Source organism: Rhizoctonia solani, chromosome 9 (genome assembly GCF_016906535.1).
Source record: "Rhizoctonia solani chromosome 9, complete sequence".
Classification (NCBI taxonomy): domain Eukaryota; kingdom Fungi; phylum Basidiomycota; class Agaricomycetes; order Cantharellales; family Ceratobasidiaceae; genus Rhizoctonia; species Rhizoctonia solani.
Genome location: NC_057378.1, coordinates 1,381,548 through 1,394,741, shown reverse-complemented (window position 1 = coordinate 1,394,741; position 13,194 = coordinate 1,381,548). Strand labels below are relative to the sequence as shown.

At 49.3% G+C, this 13,194-nt stretch overlaps 5 protein-coding genes across 5 annotated transcripts; 3 read left to right on the top strand and 2 right to left on the bottom strand.

Annotated features, from left to right (window-relative positions):
- Positions 1–143: 143 nt before the first annotated feature.
- On the top strand, positions 144–1,313 carry RhiXN_07972 (glycoside hydrolase family 61 protein; the record flags this gene model as incomplete). Its single annotated transcript, XM_043327788.1, has 4 exons — positions 144–228; positions 285–443; positions 500–642; positions 693–1,313. The coding sequence occupies 4 exons, from the start codon at positions 144–146 to the stop codon at positions 1,311–1,313; spliced, it is 1,008 nt and encodes a 335-aa protein (XP_043183173.1).
- Positions 1,314–2,150: 837 nt separating this feature from the next.
- RhiXN_07971 (aspartyl protease) lies at positions 2,151–3,800 on the top strand (the record flags this gene model as incomplete). The annotated part of the gene is made up of 8 exons (XM_043327787.1): positions 2,151–2,383; positions 2,437–2,500; positions 2,566–2,670; positions 2,727–2,805; positions 2,854–3,002; positions 3,054–3,251; positions 3,303–3,596; positions 3,648–3,800. The coding sequence occupies 8 exons, from the start codon at positions 2,151–2,153 to the stop codon at positions 3,798–3,800; spliced, it is 1,275 nt and encodes a 424-aa protein (XP_043183172.1).
- Positions 3,801–5,005: 1,205 nt separating this feature from the next.
- RhiXN_07970 (Vegetative incompatibility protein HET-E-1) lies at positions 5,006–9,803 on the top strand (the record flags this gene model as incomplete). The annotated part of the gene is made up of 6 exons (XM_043327786.1): positions 5,006–5,446; positions 5,502–5,632; positions 5,689–5,827; positions 5,875–5,922; positions 5,978–7,501; positions 7,554–9,803. 6 exons carry the CDS (start codon positions 5,006–5,008, stop codon positions 9,801–9,803), a joined length of 4,533 nt encoding a protein of 1,510 aa, XP_043183171.1.
- A 924-nt stretch (positions 9,804–10,727) lies between these two features.
- RhiXN_07969 (uncharacterized protein) lies at positions 10,728–11,597 on the bottom strand (the record flags this gene model as incomplete). Its single annotated transcript, XM_043327785.1, has 1 exon — positions 10,728–11,597. One exon carries the CDS (start codon positions 11,595–11,597, stop codon positions 10,728–10,730), a length of 870 nt encoding a protein of 289 aa, XP_043183170.1.
- Positions 11,598–11,663: 66 nt separating this feature from the next.
- RhiXN_07968 (FGGY-family carbohydrate kinase) lies at positions 11,664–13,015 on the bottom strand (the record flags this gene model as incomplete). The annotated part of the gene is made up of 2 exons (XM_043327784.1): positions 11,664–12,769; positions 12,820–13,015. 2 exons carry the CDS (start codon positions 13,013–13,015, stop codon positions 11,664–11,666), a joined length of 1,302 nt encoding a protein of 433 aa, XP_043183169.1.
- Positions 13,016–13,194: the final 179 nt, after the last annotated feature.

Here is a 13,194-nt window from a genome sequence, read left to right as displayed (position 1 = left end):
AGCTGAAGAGCAACAAACACATTTTCTCTCTTCCTCTGTCTGGGTTCGTTCGCACTCACATTCTCTACTCTGTCACTTTCATTCGCATCGTTTGCCGCGCACACATCTCGTTTGGCCAGTCCAAGTTATCACTAGAAATCAACATGAAGTTCGCTACTATCGCTGCTGTCCTCGCTTCCGCTGGTGCCGCCATGGCTCACGCTAAAGTCCGCGCTGTCTTCATTAACGGTAGGTTCCTGAGCTTTGCATATCATATATGCGCAGAGTGCTGATTCCCATCCCAGGCGTTGACCAAGGCAACGGTGAAGGCTCCTACATCCGTGCACCCCCCAACAACAACCCGGTCAAGGACTTGTCCTCCAATGACATCATCTGCAATGTGAACAACTCTCCTGTTCCCAAGACTCTCGAGGTCAAGGGAGGTGACCAGATTACCTTTGAATGTTAGTCCAATTATTCTTCGCATATAGTCAATGTCCACCTAACCTCCATCTCAAAGGGTCTCACGACAACCGAGGTGACGACATCATTGATGCTAGCCACAAGGGACCTGCCTTGGTCTACGTTGCTCCTACCTCGTCCAACGGTCAAGGAAACGTCTGGGTCAAGCTCTACCAGGAGGTCTACCCCAACAACCAATGGGTCCGTTAGTCTACATGTCTTACATCCAGCAAAGCTGACCCTGTGTATAGGCTACCGACAAGCTCATCGCTAACAAGGGTCACATCACCATTACCGTGCCCGACTTGGCGACTGGAGAGTACCTGTTCCGTCCTGAGCTTGTGACTCTTCACGAGGCAGACACTGCGTTCAACGTGAACTCTGCACGTGGTGTGCAGCTGTACATGGAGTGCATTCAGTTCAAGGTGACGTCGAGCGGATCTGTGAAGCTGCCTGCTGGGATCGACCTGAAGAAGTCGTACACGTACTCGGACAAGGGGCTCGTCTTCAACTTGTACGGTTCCGACGCCAAGTCTTATGTCGCTCCCGGCGGTGCTGTCTCGTCGATCGCCGTCGCTGGCCAGCTCGGAATCGGCCCTGTTCCGGCTGCCGGCAGCAAGCCTACCACTCCCCAGACTAGCGTCGCGTCTCCCAAGCCTACCACTGTCGCCCAGCCCACCACTGCTGCCACTAGCCCCACCAAGATGACCACTGTTACCCTTAAACCTACTACCACTGCTGCTCCTGGCGGATCTGCTGGCACAGTTGCCAAGTATGGCCAGTGCGGTGGCCAAGGCTACACTGGTGCCACTCAGTGCGCCTCTGGCTCTACTTGCAAGGTCAACAACGAGTGGTACTCTCAGTGCCTCTAAACTAGGTGGCCCCGGTATTTATTTCGTGTAGACGCTCTCATTTTCTTCATGCTGTTATCTTCTTGTATGCTTTGGCCCTCTGCTCCTGTGGAGTAATAAGGCTCACATGTGCATCCAGCTAGTACTGCTTTTTCATTTCTTTATGTATCGTCGAGAGAACACCAGCATAATCAAAACATAGTTCTCCCTTATATAATTTTGCGCAAGTTTTCAGAGTGACGTTGCCATCAGAGAGGTGGTATCAAGTACCCCTTGCCAGGTTGGCTATGCTTTTCTTCATTTTTACTTACCCTCTCTCGTTTTGCCGGAACTTGACGCTTGCTACAGGGGGTTTTATCACTAGGCGGTCCGGTCTAGTCGTTTTCCGCCAGCTGCTCTGCCGCTAACACATTGTTGTAAGAGCTCGGGGTCTGGGTAATTTGCCTCCAATTGATTTTCATTGCAACTCATATTCGGTATAACTTTAACCCACTTTAGGCATGGAGCTAGTTGTGGCTGTGCTTACGGGGCTGGTTCCGAAACCCGCGAACCGGCCTCAAGTCATGTCGGCTTGCCGTCTTCAACCACTACCGAGACATTTAATATTAATCGAGACTATGAGTGGCGGCTAATCGGAAGCTCCCTTGATCTACGACTTGGGTGGGTCTGGGCTAATGTAGTCTTCGAATTTCGCGGGGATCGCCTATTCTCTCAAGGTTTCTCAATTTCTTGATAGTGGGTTGGCGCAATCGTTAGCCGATCCGTCGCTTGTATCTGTATCGGTGCATAAAGGCGGAATCCTACCATGAGGTATGCGAGTCCGTCTCTCTCGCGGTATTACTCGATTCCGTCAGAGCCATGACAACCTTCATTCGTATGACACCGAGCTTGTTATTGATCGTGGGGTTGGCACTGACAGATGTCGCCTTTGCGACCCGGTCGCTGACCATGAATCGTGGTATGGGTGGCATAACCAGCATGAGAAACATTACAGGAAAGGATCGGGCCAGGCTCAATACGTTCCAAAATACTACCGCGCTGTTTGGTGTAGTCCCAGCGGTTAACCAGGACGTGGCCTATACCGTCCAAGTGTGAGTCTTTCTTGATTTAACCACCTTTTACTCGACTGAGCTGCCTGTATCAGGTTGATAGGGAACCAATCATACAACCTCATCGTTGATACCGGGTCGGGAAATACTTGGATTGGGGTAAGTTAGACCATTTACCTCACGTCTCTGAAAACGACCTAAAACGACCTTTCTATCCCCATAAGGCAGGCAAACCCTATCATCCAAGCTCTACGTCGATACGAGATGGAAGAGCAGTTTCTGTAACATATGGGAGCGGCACGTTCTCTGGGGTCCAGTACAACGATACCGTGAGTATACCGTGTTCTCTCCTTTTTGTGGACTGAGAATAATTTGATCCATTAAGATCGTTCTGGGTAATCTTACTGCTAGTGATCAGTCAATCTCTGTTGCAACTCAAGCTCAAGGCTTTGAGGGCTATGACGGTAAGGCGTACTATCGATTTCCATTCGCTCGCTAACTGTTTGTCCCAGGGATTCTTGGGCTGGGTCCAGCAACATTGACGGCCGGCACCCTTGCTGGGACGAACGCGCTTATTCCTACAGTCATGCAAACCCTGAAGAGCCAGGGGTCCATTGAACAAAACGTACTTGGTGTCTACTTCCAACCTTTGGTAGGATCGGTAAGACCACGAACCTCTTGTCTAATACAGCCTTCGGACTAACCTCTATAGAACGTGACGGAATTGAACGGGGAACTTTCTTTGGGTGGGCCCGACCCATCGCGATATACCGGCAACATCACTTTTACGAATGTCACTTCAAATTATCCTTATTCCTTGTACTGGGGTATTGACATCGATACTATAACATACGATGGGGACAACAATAAAACAATCCTGACTAACGCGGCTCCAGCTATTATAGATACCGTAGGTACCGAGTCCCCACTATCTAACTCACCGCTTACGCCTCAAATAAAGGGTACGACATTGACCTATATTCCGACCGCGACTATGAATGCGTTCCTAGCTGTATCTGATGGCCGGATAGATCCAGACACGAACCTCCCCGCTTTTCAAACAAAGCCTTCTTCCAATATCACCTTTATTATCTCCGGTACCTCACTGACCCTCTCGCCGGACCAATATCTTGTCTCCCAAGAGCAGTATCCACTTTTCGGCCTGAACCAGACTTTTTTCTATGCTTGGTTCGGAGATGGAGGTGCAAGTGGTACGGTAAATTTTATTATTGGCCAGAAATTCTTGGAACACTTCGTAAGTAAGTTTACCTAGATGAATACGAGAATTTAATCCCAGGATGCCCAGTACTCGGTTTATGATACGACCAATAGTCGAGTCGGTTTCGCTCCGGCTTTTCCGAAGGGTACCGAACGAAAGTTTGAAGCCGGAACTGCGATTTCTGCTACTTCTTCCGCGCGTAAAGATGAAATTATATCAAGACAGGTCAGAATAAGCTAGCTTGAGGTTGCTGGTATTCGCTCACTGCATTCCTTAAAAATTAGATCCTATTTCCGACCCTGGTATTTCTAAGTACTTACTTATTCATGTAGAAATACTCTATTATCCAACCGCATGCTGTAACAATAGTGCACATATCAATACACTTTTATCATTCTCACAAATACGACATGTTTTTCCAATTATAGGATGGGTTTGCTGACCACGATGGAGCTTCCTGACTGGGAGGATAGGTGTCATATATATTTTCTTCTTTCACCATAGCTAAATTCCACTGTGAGAAATAGAAAATCCTGCGCTTTTCTAGCTACTAGAGACCGACAACTGAGCCCGGAAAACACAGGTGAAGAAGTTATATCCCAGCTTCGTTGTTCTATGTGACGCTTGAGTTGTGTTGTGCACAGTGGAATATCTCCAACGTGTCAAGATGGCCAAGTGGTTACAGCCGTTACCCGCGATCTCGTTTGATATACATCGCCTCATCTGTTTGTAACTTGGCCATCTTGACCCACAGTTTACCAGATGTGTAGTGATGCTCCGTATGGTGCCAGTCTAAGACTCACCGCACTCAAGTTGGAACATGTGACCTGTGAAAGATCAAGCCTATCCTTACGTGGTGCGTCATCCTGGGACCCAGAGAGAGACAGTACTTCATATCATGAGCACTAATATATATTAATAACAATACTGGTTTCACAGTACAAGGGAATTGATGATATGGACGACAAATGCCAGGTATCAACCTGACCTCACATCAACTATAGATGGTTGGCATTCGCTTAGGGATTTGGGACAATAGAGTACTAAAAATCGGACAAAATAAGGCACTGCAGAATGATATTGAATCAGACCCTCCAAAGTGTGGGCAATCTAACCTCATGTTTAAGCTTCAAGTTTGACAGATCATAGATTATTGAGGAAGCCTCTAGCAATCGGCACCGACAAGCTAGTAATATAAATTCTTGAATCGAAGGCATTATTTCTATGAAGATCTTGGGTCAAGTTACTCCATTCTCCGCCAAAGGACATACCGTGCATGTATGCAGCTCTATACGTATGGCAGTTAGTACATTTGAAATGTACAGCGATTGGACGCGTACGATTATGGTAGATTATCCTAACACGTGTGACTTATACATACAGAAAGACCCACCACCCTATCATTTCAAACAGGACTGTGGCCGCCCTGTCCACCTCAGATTGAAATGGACTCAAACTCTGGGTCTTCAGATTCAAAAGGGTTTTCTCGAGCTCGCAATTATGTCAAGACTTTGGGCCGAAAAGCAAAAAGCAAGCTCAGGTCCTTGTCTCAATCTACATCTACACTACCTATGAACGAACTCGAATCAGACTCAGCAGCGATCCCTCCCGCCTCTCCTTACCGGATGTCTACATTCTCCAGCCATGACGCGTCTTCAATCCCGTCCAAAGTCCATCGATCCGAACCAGCACTCAGTGTAGACCCATCTCTCCAAACTAAACCTCAGATATCCCTATCCGAGTCGTTACCTGGTGGAACGGAAACCACAAGCACGGGATGGGAGGGCCTGCGGTCTACTCTCCGAGTATTGCATAGTGCCATTGAGACATTTCCCCCACTCCAATCGGCAATTGGTTCTTTGGTTGGCTGTCTAGGCCTTTTTGAGGTTTGGTTCCGATTCCAAGTACTTATGAGCTGGTGTACTGATATTAAGCTTTTAGACCGCTTTCAAGAATCAACAAAGTCAAGATGATCTAGCATTGGAACTTCGGCAAATTGTAATGTTTCTGACACAACATCTTCAAGATCCACAGTCGGCACATATGGTTGGCGCAATTAATGGTATATCTAAGTAGGTACTCCAACCCTGTATTACATTAGGGTAATTGATCATTCCGGCTACTTAAGAAACATTGACAAAGAGCTCAAATCGATCATCGAATCTCAAGAGCAAAGTAAAGGAAAACAGATTGTTGCAGCTAAGCATAACGAAGACCTATTGTTGAGGGATTACAGGCGAATAGAGAATTTATTTCGTCGACTACAGGTGAGTGGTGGTTATATGAAGCTTGGATGCATATTTAAAGTACATAGATCGAAGTCAGCATGAGTGCATGGAGCGTTGCGCATGAACATCTCGTGGTGAGACTAAATCTCCTTCCCTTTGAAGTTTATATTTTTCATTCCCGGTTTTCAGGTCACTCGGCTTGAGAATTTGACTCCAGCTAAACTGGCTGCCTATGACTCGACCCATGGCACAGAAGTCAACCGTCGTACTTGCACAAAGAACACGAGAGAAATGATTTTGCATGACTTGAATCATTGGTCTGACGATACGGATGCCAAGCGAATATATTGGATGAATGGTATGGCTGGTACCGGTAAAACGACGATTGCGTGTAGCCTGGCTCAAGCGCTCGAGGCCCGCGGTCAGCTAGGAGGTAGCTTCTTTTGCTCTAGAGCATCCCCCGAGTGTCGAGACGCTAATCGGATCGTACCAACCATCTCGTACCAATTGGCTCAGTACTCGACTCCGTTCCGTGCAGCATTGTTTCAAGTCCTTGACGAAGATCCCGACGTTGGTTCCCGAAACATCACCTCGCAGTTCGAAAAGCTTCTGAGAAATCCGTTGATGGAATCGAGGAATCAGCTAATAGGCAATGCCATAATTGTGATCGACGCACTCGATGAATGCGAGAGCCCAAGTGCTGTGAAACTCGTCTTGGAAGCACTACTGAAGTGTACATCTGGCCTTCCTATCAAGTTCCTTGTCACGAGCCGGCCTGATCCAAGGATCTACGACAAAATATCCCAAAACAGCCATTCGCAAGGCATGATGCATTTGCACGAGATTGAACACTCTATAGTTCGAGCAGATATTGAATTATACTTGAAGGAGGAGCTTTCAGATATGGCGCCTAAGGAATCTCAGATCCTCCAACTGAGTAATCTTGCCGGTAACCTGTTCATATATGCAGCCACTGCGGTCCGATATATTCAACCCGATGATGTGTTTGTAGACTCGGAAGACCGACTTGAAAATGTTCTCAACACCCAGCTTGCGTCCACTAAGAGGCTCGCAGACCTCGACAATTTATACAGGGCAATACTCGTCACAGCACTCAAGAACGAAAAGCTCGAAAAGGAGGAAGCTCTACGCATCCAACTTGTTTTATGGACTGTCGTTTGCTCAAGAGAGCCAATGGATATAAACACAGTCACCATGCTAGTCGACAAGGGCGAAACAAAGCACATTTCAACCGCGCTCAAACCACTTCGGTCCGTATTGCATATGTCAGAAGCTACTGGACTAGTGTCGGCGTTGCATGCTTCCTTTCCCGATTATATACTTAATCGGGAGCGGGCGAACGAATTCTTTTGTGATAAAGAGGCTCACCATCTGGTCCTTGCTTCTCGGTGCTTTGATATAATGAGCGCTAACTTAAGTTTTAACATTTGTGGCCTAGCTTCGTCCTTTGTCCCTGATTCTGCTGTTCCGAACCTTGAAATGCACGCGACTGCCCGGATATCTTCACCTTTATTTTATGCTTGCCGTTATTGGGGAGATCATTTTGTTCTTGCTTCCGAATCCGGGAAAATAGGGCAGAAACTGAGCGAATTCCTGACGCACCGGCTTCTTTTCTGGATGGAAGCTATGAATCTGAAGAACTGCCTAAAAGCGGGCCTTTTGGTACTAGTGGGTGCTCAAAAGCGGATCATGGTGCGTAAATCTAGAGTATTGAAGATGCATGGTGTGTGATGCATCTCGTCAGACTTGTAACGAGTACAGAAGTTTTCGAAGAAGTATCGCCGATGCTCACACCTTCCTCACCCGAATCGTTGCTACCCCAATTGTGCAGTCGACCCCACACCTATATATATCCGCATTTCAGTTCTGTCCAAGATCCAGCTCCGTATTCAATAATTACGAGGGCATGATACAAGAACGCATGAACGTGAGCGGAACCGCCATGATGCGACGTGATACAGCGCCTCTGGCCATATGGAGTACCGAGCATGGCCTCAATTGCTTCGCACTCTTTCCAGACGGCACTCGCATTGCTTCTGGCTCGTCTGAGGGTACTATAAGTGTCTGGGATACAGCCAATGGGACACTCCTTGTTGGACCAACTGAGCCTCGTGGTCACAGCGTCCTCGCGATAGGAGTTTCGCCTGATGGTCAGCTAATCGCGGCCGGATATGAAGATGGCACCGTATCTACCTGGAATACAACAACCGGTTCGCCAGTATCCGGACCATTTAATGGCCACTTTGACAGCGTATTAGCGGTGACATTTTCCCACGACAATATGCGTATTTTCTCTGGATCTAGGGATCATACTATACGAATTCGGAATGCATTTACTGGTGTCCTCACTACTGGGCCTCTCGAAGGGCATACCGGCAGTGTCCATTCTATTTCAGTGTCACCCGATGGTAAAATTATCGTTTCCGGTTCGGCCGACTACAGCATCCGTATCTGGAACTCGATTGATGGAACACCAATAGGGATTCCTCTAGTGGGGCACAGTGGCACCGTGTGGTCTGTCCAGTTTTCTCCCGACGGCGCCAGCATAGTTTCAGGGGCGGACGACAATCTCGTAGTGGTGTGGGATGTAAGCGACGAGAAATCCATCTCTGTACGGTCAAAGCTCGAGGGACATGAAGAAGGCGTTGTATGCGTAGGGTTCTCCCCGGGTAGCGAATATATTGTCTCTGGTTCATATGACGGCACCATCCGGACGTGGGATGCCATTAATGGCGTTTTGATTTCCGGTCCATTTGAAAGACGCGATATAGGCTTCCGGTCTGTAGGCTTTTCTCCTTATGGCACCTGGTTTTATTCCGGTTCTTCCGACGGCACAATTTGTCTCTGGGATGCTACCTCCAGAGCCATTCTGGACGGAATCCCTCGTGGCCATACCAGCAGTGTGGAATCAGTCCAGTTTTCGCTAGATGGTACGCATATTATCTCTGGTTCTGAGGACCATACTATATGCGTGTGGGACTCTCGCGAAGGCAATTTGGCGGTTGGGCCATTCAGGGGGCATACCGCCGGGGTGATATCAGCCGCTCTATCTCCGGACGGCACTCGAATAGTATCTGGCGCATTTGATCGAACTATTTGTATGTGGAACTCGGCAGACGGTAGACTCCTGCTTGGCCCGTTTCGGGAGCACAAAGATTGGGTAAAATGTGTGGAGTTTTCGCCCGATGGCGCCTCTTTTGTCTCATGCTCAGACGATAGGACTATATGCGTGTGGGATACGATGCGAGGCGTTCCGCTTGTGGGGCCATTTAGGCAGCATAACAGTAGCGTACACTCAGTAGGATTCTCGCCCGATGGTGCCCGCCTGGTTTCCGGGGCTTCCGACGGTACCATTTGCATATCGGACTCGGCCACAGGGAAACTACTACATGGGCCATTTAAAAGGCATAGCGACTGGATCAGCTCCGTATCATTCTCTCCCGATGGCCGATTCATTGCTTCTGGCGCTGGGGTCAAAGACCGTACCATCTGTATCTGGAGTGCGGATGGTGAAAAGTTGATGTGTGGTCCACTACGGGGCCATGAAGGTGGAGTGTTGGCGGTGTCGTTTTCTTCTGATAGCCGGCGAATCGTTTCCAGCTCGGACGACCGTACTATTCGAGTGTGGGACACACAAAGTGGCGACCTCATATTTGGGCCACTCAAAGCACATCATCAAAGCGTTCGCTCCGTTCGTTTCTCACCCGACGGTACTCGCATCGTGACTGGGTCCCGTGACCAAACTATCCGCATACATGATATTGAACACTCTCGCAATCACAACGATGCCCTGAATGGGATATGGGAAATAACCGATGATGGCTGGTTCAAAAACGAGAAATCACAACTCCTTTTCTGGGTCCCTCCGGAGATCAGGCGTTCGTTTCCGAGGCCATACAACCCATTGACGATTGGCCCCGAGGGATCGATTCAAGTTGACTACAGTCGACTGCGCCTAGGAGAGAATTGGCACGAGTGCTATAAACGCAACTAATTAGGGATCCGCCTTTTCTTTGTAGGAATAGTACGTTAGTGTTTCGGTGCTCGATGAGGTGTTTATTCATTGACAAGATTTCGTAGAGGCGTGCCCTGTTCTTACCAGCGATCATAGTATGTTTGATGTCTTGTGGTTCTTCCTAGATTTAGTCGCAATAACATGCATTTCGGCCATGAAAGTCCTCTATAAATGTGTCCTATTTGTTCACTGTCTTCCTGTGCATTCCAATGTACGAGGTTATTGGTTGTATAGCTATCGTAGAGCCAGTTTGTCACTGTTACCAGCTTCTGTATTCAAACTCGCATGTGAATTTTCCTTGATTTCAGATGACAATAACTTGTCGAGTAGACTCCAGGCTTTCAGTAACATTAGTGATACTACCCCCCATGTGCTCACTTGTCTCTTGAAGGAGGAATTAAGATGAAACCCTAACATTCCAGCTACAACTCACCTGAGTCTGACCTGTTAATTACTGACAAGCAACACCCAAGCCGATCAAACTCCCTAAAAAGGGTACCCAACGTCCACAACATAACTTCAAAAAATCTCCGCGCACTGACATCTCAAACAATCAAGGTTTAGACCAAATCTTCAATAAATAATCCTAAAACAATTCGTTATCGTATTTGACCAACGCGGAAAAGCAATGAATGCTAGTGCTAGTGCTGTGGTATACACTTGTGCAATGTGGGATACGGAGCGGGCAGAGCAAAGAGAAATAACATCAAGGTCGAGGATACGGTGGGGTTTATAGGTGCTCATACGAGGGAGGTACGGAAGAAAGCGTGGAGATCGTCAAGACAGAGAATATATAGATGTCGAAGATCCCGAGATTTGAATCTTCTTGTCTTGTATATATGTGTGTGTTTTGTATTTAAGTCTAGGCAAGATGGTTTTGATTTTAGGTGGGTCGATGGTCCGTTAGACAACGCCCCGGACGAGCATCCCTTCCAATCGGCACCACTCAGGGATCAGAGCCGCGTATGCGGAAAACGCATCCATATCTCCTTCGGCTACTTTGGCCAATCCGAGCAAAGCATCCGATTCGTCGGTCGGGAGCGCATGTACGCTCGCACTTGTGGTGGTGGGGTTCGCAGCATTGGGCGGTTGCTGCGGAGGAAGCGACAAGTGAAGGCTCAAGCTCGTGGCCGTGGTCGAGTTTGTGTTTGTTCGTTCGTGCATGTCGCCGTTCTCGTCCTCTTTTTCTTCTTCGTCCTCTTCGACGAGAACGCTCGCGCCGAGTCCGCTGCGCCCGTATGTGCCAACTGGGACGCCGAGTCCGAGCGCCCCGCTGAGTTTTGCGCGTTTTCGGATGACGGTGCGAACGTCATCTTCAAAGTCGGTCCCAGTGCTGAGGACGGACCACCTGGCAAGGTACGCTGCGCCAAGAGCAGCACGCGTGTCGGGGGCGGGTTGTTGCTGCTGTTGAGATTGGGGCTGTTGGCCAGGGACAACTAGACCGGGTGTCGAAGTGCCGCTTCCGCCTCCGCTAGGGAAACCAAGGATCCCAGCGCCCCTCGTAGGCGTCATGAGTGGAGTGACCGGAGCTCCCCTTGTTATAACGCTTCGAGGTACCAAGACCCGTGCACCGAAAACATCTGCGGTGATGGACGCGACAGAAGCGAATCCGGCGGCAGCGCCCAGGGCTAGGATCCGGGACGGAAGAGCCGACGAGGTATAAGGGTCAAAGATGGTCGAAAGCGAGGTGGCGAGCAACGAAGTAGGACGATTGGGAGTTGGCGTAGACGTCAATAGGGACGTCATCCGGGCATGCTTTACGCGAAGGTTCATGAGTTGAGATTCAAGCAAGCATCTAGATAAGCGCCCGGCCGGTTAATCTAATTTAATTTCGGAAAATTATTGATAGACAAGGACTTGCCTGGGATTGGCGCGTAGGTCTCTGAATTCGTTGACCTTGACACCGGTTTCGAATCGATAGATACCCTTGACGTGCTCGAACGGTGGGCCCTCGGGTTGAAGCAGCCAGAAACTGAAAAGTTTGTCGTCGAGACCAATGGCACCACCAGGCGGGACAACGCTAACGAGTCTGTCGAACGCGGCCCATGACTTGGTGTACATGTCTCGGACCAGTGCGCGAGGAACGTCACCATTACGCGACGCAAGAACGGTAATGTACGATTTGGGTGTGCAAGGGTGGGGTAGGAGGGTATAGTGCCGTGAACGGGGAGGTGGAGATGGAGCAGAGCTGGGCACTGGAGAAAGGAGTACGTCCGTAGGGCCGAAAGCAAGAATAGCATCTGGGGTGGTTTGCGATGGGGAAGATGAAAGGCAAGCTGATAGGGATAAGTAGGTGGCCAGATGATCGGATGTGAATGGTGCTACTGGTGTCTCGGGACTGAATCCATATCGTTGGCAGAAGTACGTGCTGATGGTTCCAACCGTTGTCGTACCAGATGGGCACACAGCACCCAACATCTCCTTGAGCCTTTGTCCTTCTTCCTTGCTCCCACCACCAGCCAACTCCAGAACCTCCTCGTCCCAACCACCACGCTCCACATTCCAGAAGCCAGTCGCGACAGCTTCAGCCTCGGTAGCCGGAGCCCAATCTCCGACGAACAGACTTGCTAAAAACGCGCTTGCGAGGACAACGTGCGAGGTATGGGTCCACGCGTCGGGGTTGCCTTCACGGATCTTGATTGCTTGGGCAGCTGTAGTAGGTGTGGCAGTGCCTAGTCTCTGGGCTAGCGCATCTGGGCCTCCGAGTGCTGTCTCGATCGTGCGTGCCTGGGATGCGGTCGAGGTATCTTGGGTAACGGGGGTATGAACGAGTGCGAGTGTCGATGGGCTGCCCAGTTGCGCGTGTAAAGTCTTGGTATGATCGAGGCCGGACATATGAGATTTGGCAGCGGCAGTGCACCAGACAGCTGCATGCTGAGCACACCCTCCTACAGCGCGTATCCGGGCAAGGTCGACGCCAGTCTTAAGCTTGGACAATAGTATATCTGATTAAACATCAGCTCTTTATGCTCTAGCCACTTACTATAAGACTTACCTAGCGCCTTGAGCCACATCTCCACGCTCGTTGTACATACATCTCCAGGTGCAGTGAAAAGTCCGCCTCGCGTCTGGAACTCAGGAAGGTCCGTATCGAATTCAACTGCAGCGCTAAACACTATATCCAGTCCTTCATCGACAACTGTCGCGCGTACGTGTTCCGTTGCGAGCTCAAGTCCAAGATAATGCGCCATGAGTGAGTATGGTAGGTGAAAATTGGACCCAGGCGGTCTCTGTTTATACAAAACGTGGCAGAGATGAAATGAGTCACGTGAGCTACCCCCTGTCTTCGCTTCCGGCGGTAGCCACGCGCCGCTCCAGGGCGGGGCCGACCACACCCGAACCGCGGCGTTGCATGTTAGTTTCAAAGACT